At 41.6% G+C, this 9,872-nt stretch overlaps 1 protein-coding gene across 1 annotated transcript; it reads left to right on the top strand.

The window, feature by feature from the left end:
* Positions 1–9,074: 9,074 nt before the first annotated feature.
* On the top strand, positions 9,075–9,647 carry LOC138895668 (uncharacterized). The gene has a single exon (XM_070180382.1). It carries the CDS (start codon positions 9,075–9,077, stop codon positions 9,645–9,647), a length of 573 nt encoding a protein of 190 aa, XP_070036483.1.
* The last annotated feature ends 225 nt before the right edge of the window (positions 9,648–9,872 follow it).

The following is a 9,872-nucleotide window of genomic DNA, read 5'->3' as shown; positions in this document are numbered from 1 at the left end:
ATACTTCAAAGTAATGGGTGATGTTGAGCAGAGAAAACTACAGGACGAAGTCACTAATATTTCAATTCTACAAGGTACTAAATATAGAGTTGATAGTACTTAGTCGTAGTGGGATAATAGTAAGGAATTAGCTTATTATACATTCTTGGGATAATTTTGGTAATGACCCGACCGGTCATTTTGAGTCCTAGCATTACTTTCTGTGATTTGAGACCTTGCGTGGCTTCATATGATGTATCATGACTTGCTAATACGGTTGGTTTTGATTTATGATAGGTTCAGATGTGGTTTCGAAGAGAAATTCTTATTATGTAAGCTTTAAGTTGGAAGAGTTGACCAAGGTTTGAATTTTGAGTAAACAACCTAAGAATCAGGATTTAATGGTTTCAAAGGTTCATATGGTAATTTTTTACTTGGGCAAATGTTTTAATTTGAATTTAGACGTTCCTAAAGGATTTTGGCTCTATTAATCGAAAGTTGGCAATTTAAAGAATTGGAGAGTTCTTAAGTTTGACCAGAAGTTGACTTTGAGGTTATCCAACTCTGATTGTTGTTCTGGGACTTGGAATAGGGTTGTGTTGTTGCATGGAACTTGTATGCAATGTTTGGTTGAGATCCGAAGTGGTTAGGCATGATCAGACCCTCGGTGGAAGTTTAGAAGTTCTTGAACTTAAGAGAAGTTCAACTAGTGGTTTGATCTTTGATTCTTAGATGTAATGATTATGTATGTATTTGGAGGCCTTGGATAGATCCGTATAGTATTTATTGACTTGTATTTATGATTGGACGGGGTCCTGGAGGGCTCTAGTAAGATTCCGACCACCCGGAGCATGTTTATGATGGCTGATTTATGTTGGTGTCTGGTGTTCATCGCATTTGCGAGGAGAGTCTCATATTCGTGATGAAGGAGTTGGTATGGGGGTCATTTTTTCTTCGTGTTCACTTTGGGTGAGTCACGTTCGCAGAGGCTTGTGGCAGTGGTGATTCGCATTCACGTTGAAGGAGTCACATTCGTGAAGGAAGAGATGAGGCTGGGAGATTGGCCTTCGCGTTCGCGAAGGCAGTGTCGTGTTCGTGATGAAGGCTGGGTAGAAGGCTTCATGTTCACGGGGGTGATTTCACGTTCATGAAGAAGTATTTTAGGGAAGATTCATTTTATGCTTCGCGAATACAAGGTTTGGGCCACGATCGCGAAGAGTACCCCTGGGCAGACTACTTAAGTTGGAAATTTTGGGATTTTTAGCCCATTCTCTCATATTTTGAACCCTTAGACTTGGAGAGGGGCGATTTCCAAGGAGATTTTCATACAAAACTAACGGGTAAGTGATTTATACTCACTTGTGGTTATATTTCAAGAATCTACATGGCTTATTAACACCTAAAATATGGAATTTTGAAGTAGAATTTAGGATTTCTATCTACAACCTAAGAGAATGTATTTTGAGGCTTTGAGTACCAATTTGGATTCGTATTTAAAATCTAATCATATATTTGGAATCCTCGAATTACGGGGAATCGAGATTTGGTATTATTTTTTGAATTTTGGGCGCGTGGGCCCAAGTTGACTTTTGTTGACTTTTTGGAAAATCTTCAAACATCAAAGCTTTATTAATTGGGATTGCTTGTTATAGCAATGTTTGACTTCCTTGGTTGATGTTTGGCTAGATTTGAGCCAGTCAGAGGCAATTTTTGGAGCTTTAGACTAGCCTAGATGTGGTATGTGTCTTGCGTAGCCTTGGTTGAGGGAAGTTTTCCAAATGAATGTTATTGTCTGATATTATAGACTACTTTATGCCTTGATTGATTTTGTATTTTACTTGTTTTAATGGTTTATTCGATTAAATGACTATATGAGCATAATAAACTATAATGACATGACCGCTTGTTTGTGTAATTGCGCCATGTTTCCCCTTTTGATGCTTCGCACATGTGTGTTTATGATTTTATGACTTACGGGGTTGATTGGTTTTGTTTCGAAAAGATTTCGGGTTGATTTAGACCCTTTGATTCTTGGCTTAGAAGCCTAATATGTTTATGTTAACCAATGGTAGACTTTTATAAAAATAACCCCGGAACGGTATTTATATTGCTCCAATAGCTTCATATCTTATTATGGACTTCGGAGTATGTCCGTAATCGAATTCGAAAGTCTGTGGGTTAATTTGTGTTATTTTGTCGAAAATTGGCAATTGGACGCTTAGAAGTTTGACCATAGGTCGACTTTTGTCTATCAGGTTAGGAATTTGGTTTTGGGACTTGAAATAGATCTTTTATGCTAGTTAGAACTTGTCTGCAAAATTTGGTATCGTTTGGAGTTGATTCGATAGGATTCAGGCGCTTAGTTGCAATTCTAGCAGTTCATGCAATTTACTTTGAAATGCATGTGTTTGGGTGTCCGATTCGTAGTTCTAGATGTTATTTTTATATTTTGATCGCGCGAGTAAGTTCTTATGATATTTTTAGACTTGTGTGGATGTTTGGTTTGGAGCCCCAAGGTGTCGGATGAGTTTCGGATGTGTCGTGGGATGATTTGAACTGAAACAGGAATATCTGGAGTGCTGGTGCTCTGATGTCACAATTGCGAGCATGAGCCTCGCATTTGCGAACATAGCAGGGGGTCTCAGGTGTCGCAATTTCGGATTTGCAAAGATTAGACCTAAGTTGGGTAGTTCACATTTGCAACTACTTTTGTCGCATTTGCAAAGGGACAGAGTTCGCATTTATGGACCCATTTGTCACATTTGCAAAGTCCATGTAGGTTGGGGAGTTGCCGCATTTGCAATGAATTCTTAGATTACAACTATATTTCATGATTACATCTTAGATTTAACATCAAATTATGTGAATCAAAGAGTAAAAATTGGAAACTTTTGTCAAGTTTTTGAAAACTGAGAAATTGAGTTTTGAAAGTCTATTTGGACTCGGATTTTGACACTAATCATATATATGGACCCGTGTTTTGACCGGGCGAGCCCCCTGGGTTGACTTTTGTTGACTTTTTCGAAAAAGAGTAAAGATCATAGCTTTATCTATTGTAATTATTTTCCTTGCATTGTTTGATGATATTAAGTAAAATTTGGTTAGATTTGAGCCGTGTGGAGGCAAAATTTAGGGGGGAAACTATTTCCGAGGGTTTTGTTGGCCTATTTGAGGTAAGTATCTTGTCTAACTTTGGGTGTGGGACTACCCCTTAGGAATTGGGATTGATTATGCTATTTTTGTTATGTGAAAATCGTGTACGCAAAGTGATGAGTGGGTACATGGGTTTCATGTGGTATTTGACCAGTTTAGGTTAATTAGACTCTTTCCATGACTTTAATTGAATTGTCATATCATATTTTAATTCTCATTGTTAATATATTCTTACATGTGTTAGTGTATCCTTACGTGCCTTATTTGACTTTGTTAACACTTGTTCTACCTATTGCTTGTTGTGTGCTCTTATATACCTAGTTTAATTTATTGCGTTCCATATTGCTTTGTTACACCTCTAATTGTTGAATTACCTGTAATTGAAGTTGTTATTTCGTGAAATATCTTCTTGTTGAGTTGTTGGTGTTGAGAATGTGAAAGTCGTTAACACATTGAGACGAAGTTGTTAATTGTTTAGATATCGTCCTTATTGAGCAATTCACATTCATTGTTGTTGTTGAATTTCTTGTACACATTGTGGTTGAGCCACAGGCTATTGTTGTGGAAATATTGATATTGTTAATTTTTGGCAAGTTACATGTGGTGTGAATTGTTATTGTGTTGTAATATTGATGCGCATGCGGCGATATAAGAATAGCGGTTAATGTGCATGCGGCGATGTAAGGGAAAAAAAGTTTCATAACTATCTTATTTAAGGCTCACGTGGCGGTATAAAGAAAGATTGTGATTGAAATTGAGAAATGTGAATAGGAGACGATTCCTCGGTTGTGATTCTAGTTATATACGAGGCGGTACCTCGGTTGTGATTCTTGTCGTGCATCTCATGTTGGAAAGAGTTATTGGTTAAACTGTTCTTGTTGCTTTTTTTTGTTTTATCAGTTTGTTCCGTATTTGACTAACTATGGTTCTCATTCATTGCTTTCTTATCATTGTCTTTAGGCTTATAATTGTGTCATTGCTTTACATTATTAGACTGCTTCATTGTTATTCATCTCTCCGTTTTCCATTACATCTAGTTATTATATTTCTATTCCATTTATCTTTTCCTAGTAGGTGTCTTGACCTAGTCTCGTTACTACTCTACCGAGGTTAGGCTTGATACTTACTGGGTACCATTGTGGTGTACTCATACTACGCTTCTGCACATCTTTTTATGCAGATCCAGATACATCTGCCCGTGCTAAACGTTAGTATTTGATTGTAGATGTTTTTCGGAGACTTCAAGGTATACCAGCTCGGCATCCGCAGGTCTCGGAGTCAACTTCCATTATCCTTTCATTCTGTTGTTTCCTTTATTAGACAGTGTTGTAATAGGTGTTTTTGGAATATTCTGAAGAGCTTATGACTCAATCTCACCGGGTTTTGGGAGCATTGTAGTTGTGTTTTAGTTTTCGAGATATTTTTGAGATTTGTTAGTTTATATTATGTTTTAGCCTTTATTTCTGTCATAATATTTCATTTTTAAGGCTTACCTAGTCTTAGAGACTAAGTCATCACGACATCCTAAGGAAGAAAATTGGGGTCGTGACAAGTTGGTATTAGAGCTCTTGGTTCATAGGCGTTACGAGTCATAAGCAGGTTTAGTAGAGTCTTGCAAATCGGTACGAAAATGTCTGTACTTATCTTCGAGAGGCTACAGAATTGTTAGGAAACTTCACTTCTTTGATTCCTTATCTTGCGAATTGGTTGACTTCGAAATATAAATCTTTGACTTTCTATTCTTTCACAGATGGTGAGGACATGCAATGTTGGATCCGATAATCAGACACTCGCGCCCCCTGCTAGAGCCGCGAGAGGCCGAGGTAGGGGCAAAGGCCGAGGAGAGGCACATAGTGCAGCTAGATCACCTTCCTGAGCTGTGACAGATGAGCCACCAGTAGCTCCAATTGGGGGGCAGGAACCCGAGGCGCCTGTTGCCACCGCTGCACTTCAGGAGACCCTCGCATAGTTATTGAGCATGTTCGGTACTCTAACTTAGGCGGGGTTGATTCCACTTGCACTAGCCATATCTCAAGATAGGGGAGGAGCTCAGACTCCCGCGGCCCGTACTCCAGAGCAGCGAGTCCATGTTGATCAGGTCCCAGAGGTTATGCTAGTACAGCATGTTATTCCGGTACCACTCGAGTTTAGGGAAATGGCATCTGAGGAAGTGCAGCTTAGACTTGACAGGTTCAAGAAATATAACCCTCCTACTTACAGTGGCTTAGCTTCACAAGATGCACAGGATTTTCTAGAGAAGCGTCATCGTATTCTCCGCACCATGGGTGTTGTGGGGATGAGTGGAGTTGCTTTTACTACATTCCAGCTGTCAGAAGCAGCGTATCAGTGGTGGCGGGCTTACGAGTAGGGTAGCCCAGCCGATGCATCTTCACTTACATTGACTCAACTTTCAAAGATGTTTTTGAGAGAGATTGTTCCCCAGATCCTTCGGGTTGTGTGGCGTGCAGAGTTTGAGCAGTTGCGCCAGGGTACTATGACAGTGTCATAGTATGCTATCCGATTTAGTGATTTGTCCAATCGAGAGTTGGAGACAGAAACCCCATATTAGCAGGTGGTAGAGATCGCACGAATGTTAGAGGATATGTGGGGCCGTGAGAGAGAGGACAAGGAGTCTAAAAGGCCTCGAGGCACTAGAGGATTTAGTGGTGTTCGTGTTGCAGCTATAGCCCGTCATGGCAGAGGCTATGTAAGTCATCTAGTTCATTCAGCACTTCCAGCTTCTAGTGGTGCTCCGGCTATCCCGGGGTCTCAGGTTGCACACTTCGCTCAGCCACTTTCTAACGGACCTCCTACACAGGGTTCCTTCAGTGATCAGTCCAGCCGACCATGCCCCAGCCAGTCCTAGAAGCCACGCCCACTTACAGCTTGCTTTGAGTGTGGTGATACCCGTCATATGGTGAGGGGCTTCCCTAGACTCAGGAGGGGTGCACCTCCACAGGCTATTCAGGCTTAACGGATTCATTCAGGTCAACAGACATCACAGGCCATAGTTGTTGCTCATGTTGCCGCTCCACCTGCATATCTAGCTAGGGGTGGGGGACAGATATGTAGAGGTCTCCCTAGAGGGGGAGGCCAAGCCATATTCAATATTTTTTCGAGTAGGACGGAGGCAGTCGCTTTAGATGTGGTCATCATAAGTATAGTTCCGGTTTTTCATAGAGATGCATCAGTTTTATTTGATCCGGGATCCACTTATTCATATGTGACATCTTATTTTACTCTGTATTTGGATATATCTCATGATTATTTGAGTTCTCCTATTTATGTGTCCACGCTTGTGGGAGATTTTATTGTTGTGGATCGTGTGTATCAGTCTTGTTTAGTTGTTATTGGTGGCTTTGAGACCAGAGTCGATCTATTATTTCTTAGTATGGTAGTCTTTGATGTGATCCTGGGCATAGAATGGTTGTCTCCCTATCATGCTATTCTAGATTGTACCGCCCAGACGGTGACATTGGCTATACTAGTTGTCGCCCTATCATGCTATTATGTTCCTTGCAGGGTTGTGTCATTTCTGTAGGCTCAATTTATAGTTTATAAGGGGTGTGATGCTTATCTAGCCTTCATGAGAGATGTTAGTGTTGATACTCCTATCGTTGAGTCAATTTTGGTAGTGAGAGACTTCAAAGATGTATTTCCAGCGGATCTTCCGGGCATGCCGCCTGATAGGGTTATCGACTTTGGTATTGACTTGTTGCCGGGCACTCAGCCCATCTCTACCCCCACCATATCATATGGCCCCAACAGAGTTGAAGGAGTTGAAGGAGCAGTTTCAAGAGTTTCTTGATAAGAGTTTCATTTGGCCTAGTGTGTCGCCTTGGGGTGCTCCTGTTTTGTTTATGAAGAAGGAGGATGGTTCTATGCGCATGTGTATTTATTATCGGCAGTTGAACAAGGTTACAATGAAGGACAGGTATCCATTGTCGCACATTGATGACTTATTTGGTCAGCTACAGGGTGCCAGAGTGTTCTCAAAAATTGATTTGTGGTCAGGGTATCATCAGCTGAAGATTCGGGATTCGGATATTCCAAAGTCTACCTTCAGGACTCGGTATGGTCACTACGAGCTCCATGTGGTGTCATTTGGGCTGACCAATGCCCCATCAACATTTATACACCTGATAAATAGTGTATTTCAGCCACACCTTGAGTCATTTGTCATTGGGTTTAATGACTACATCTTGGTATACTCCCGTAGTCGGGAAGATCATGAGTAGTATCTGAGAATGTTGCTCCAGACCTTGAGAGAGAAGAAGTTGTATGCAAAATTCTCAAAATGTGAATTTTTGCTTGATTTGTCACAAATTCTGGCTTGATTCTGTGGCATTTTGGGGTCATGTGGTGTCCAGTGAGGGGATTAAGGTAGATCCAAAGAAGATTAAAGCAGTGCAAAGTTGTCCCAGACCGTCTTCAACTATTGAGATTTAGAGTTTCCTTGATTTGGCTGGGTATTATCTCAGTTTCGTAGGGGGTTTCTCATCCATTATTGCACCTATGACCAGATTGACCCATAAGGGTGCTCCTTTCAAATGGTCCGAGGAGTGTGTGATGAGCTTTCAAAAGCTCAAGACTGCTTTGACTACAGCCCCAGTGTTGGTGTTACCTATAGGTTCGGGGTCTTACACTGTGTATTATAATGTGTCACGCGTAGTCCTTGGTGCGGTGTTGATGCAAGACGGTAGGGTAATTTTCTACACGTCTCGGTAGTTGAAGGTTCATGAGAAGAATTATCTAGTCCATGACTTGGAATTGGCAGCTATTGTTCATGCATTGAAGATTTGGCGGCACTACTTGTATGGTATCCCTTGTGAGGTCTATACAAACCATCAGAGTCTACATCATCTGTTCAAGCAAAAAGATATTTACTTGCGACAGCGGAGGTGGTTAGAGTTTCTTAAAGACTATGATATCACTATTCTATATCATCTCAAGAAGGCCAATGTGGTAGCCGATGCCTTGAGTCGAAAGGCGGAGCGCTTTAGCAGTTTAGCATATATACCGGAAGTAGAGAGAGGCCACTAGCCATGGATGTTCAGGCCTTGGCCAATCAGTTTGTTAGATTGGATGTTTCGGAGCCCACTTAAGTTCTTGCTTGCATGGTTTCTCGGACTTTTTTATATGATCGCATCAGAGAGCGTCAGTATGACGACCCCTATTTGCTTGTCCTTAAGGACACGGTATAATACGGTGATAACGAGAAGGTTTCTATTGGAGATGATGGTGTGTTGCGGATGCAGGACTGATTATGTGTACCCAATATGGATGGGTTGCATGAGATGATCCTTGAGAAGGCCCACAGTTCGCGGTAGTCCATTCATCCGGGTACCGCTAAGATGTATCAGGATTTGAGGCAGCACTATTGGTGGAGGAGAATGAAGAAATACATAGTGGAGTATGTGATTCGGTGCCTAAATTGTCAGCATGTGAAGTATTAGCATTAGAGATCGGGCGATTTGCTTCAGAGACTTGAGATTCCCGAGTGGAAATGGGAGCGGTCTACCATGGACTTCGTAGTTGGGCTCCCACTGACTCAGAAGAAATTTGACGCGGTATAGGTGATTGTGGATAGGTAGACCAAGTCGGCTCATTTCATATCGGTGGTGACCACCTATTTTTCAGAGCAGCTAGCTTAGATCTATATCCGCGAGATTGTTCGTCTCCACGATGTGCCAGTATCCATTATCCCCAATCTAGGTACGTAGTTCACATCGTGCTTATGGATACCTATGCGGCGTGAGTTAGGAACACGGGTTGAATTGAGTATAACATTTCACTCCTAGACGGATGGACAGTCTGAGCGCACAATTCAGATATTTGAGGGTATGCTTAGTGCCTGTGTTATGGATTTTGGGGGTTCTTGTTATCAGTTCTTTTCGCTTTCGGAGTTCGCCTACAATAACATCTACCAATCGAGTATTTAGATGGCTCCTTATGAGGCCTTGTATGGGAGACAGTGTCATTCTTTAGTTGGTTGGTTTGATCCAAGAGAGGCTAGGTTGTTCGGCACAGATTTTGTTCTAGATGCCTTAGAAAAAGTCAAGTTGATTCAGGATCAGCTTCATACAGCTCAGTCTAGACAGAAGAGTTATGTTGATCGGAAGGTTCGTGATGTTGCATTTATGGTTGGAGAGCAGATTTTTCTCCGGGTTTCACCCATGAAGGGTGTGATGAGGTTTGGGAGGAAGGTCAAGTTGAGCCCTAGGTATATCGATCCCTTTGAGATCCTTGAGAGAGTGGGGGAGGTGGCCAACAAGCTTGCATTGCTACCTAGCCTATCGGCGGCTCACCCGGTATTCCATGTTTCGATGCTCTTGAAGTATTATGGTGATCCGTCTCATATTTTAGACTTCAGCTCAATCCAATGCGATAACGATTTGACTTATATTGAGGAGTCGGTGGCTAACTTGGACAGACAGGTCCGAAAATTGAGATCACGAAACATTGCTTTGGTGAAGGTTCAATTGAGGGTTCATTCGGTCGATGAGGCAACCTAGGAGACCGAGCAAGACATGCGGAGTCATTATCCTCATCTACTCATCACTGCAGGTATATCCTTATGCACGTTCGAGGACGAAGGTATGTTTTAAGAGGGGGATAATGTAATGACCCGACCGGTCATTTTTGTAATTGCGCCCCATTTCCCCTTTTGATGCTTCACACATGTGTGTTTATGGTTTTATGACTTACTTGGTTGATTGGTTTTGTTCTGGAAAGATTTC

This window comes from Nicotiana tomentosiformis, chromosome 7 (assembly GCF_000390325.3).
Source record: "Nicotiana tomentosiformis chromosome 7, ASM39032v3, whole genome shotgun sequence".
Lineage (NCBI taxonomy): Eukaryota > Viridiplantae > Streptophyta > Magnoliopsida > Solanales > Solanaceae > Nicotiana > Nicotiana tomentosiformis.
Note: the sequence above shows the minus strand (reverse complement) of the source record. Positions and strands in the feature narration are given on the sequence as shown.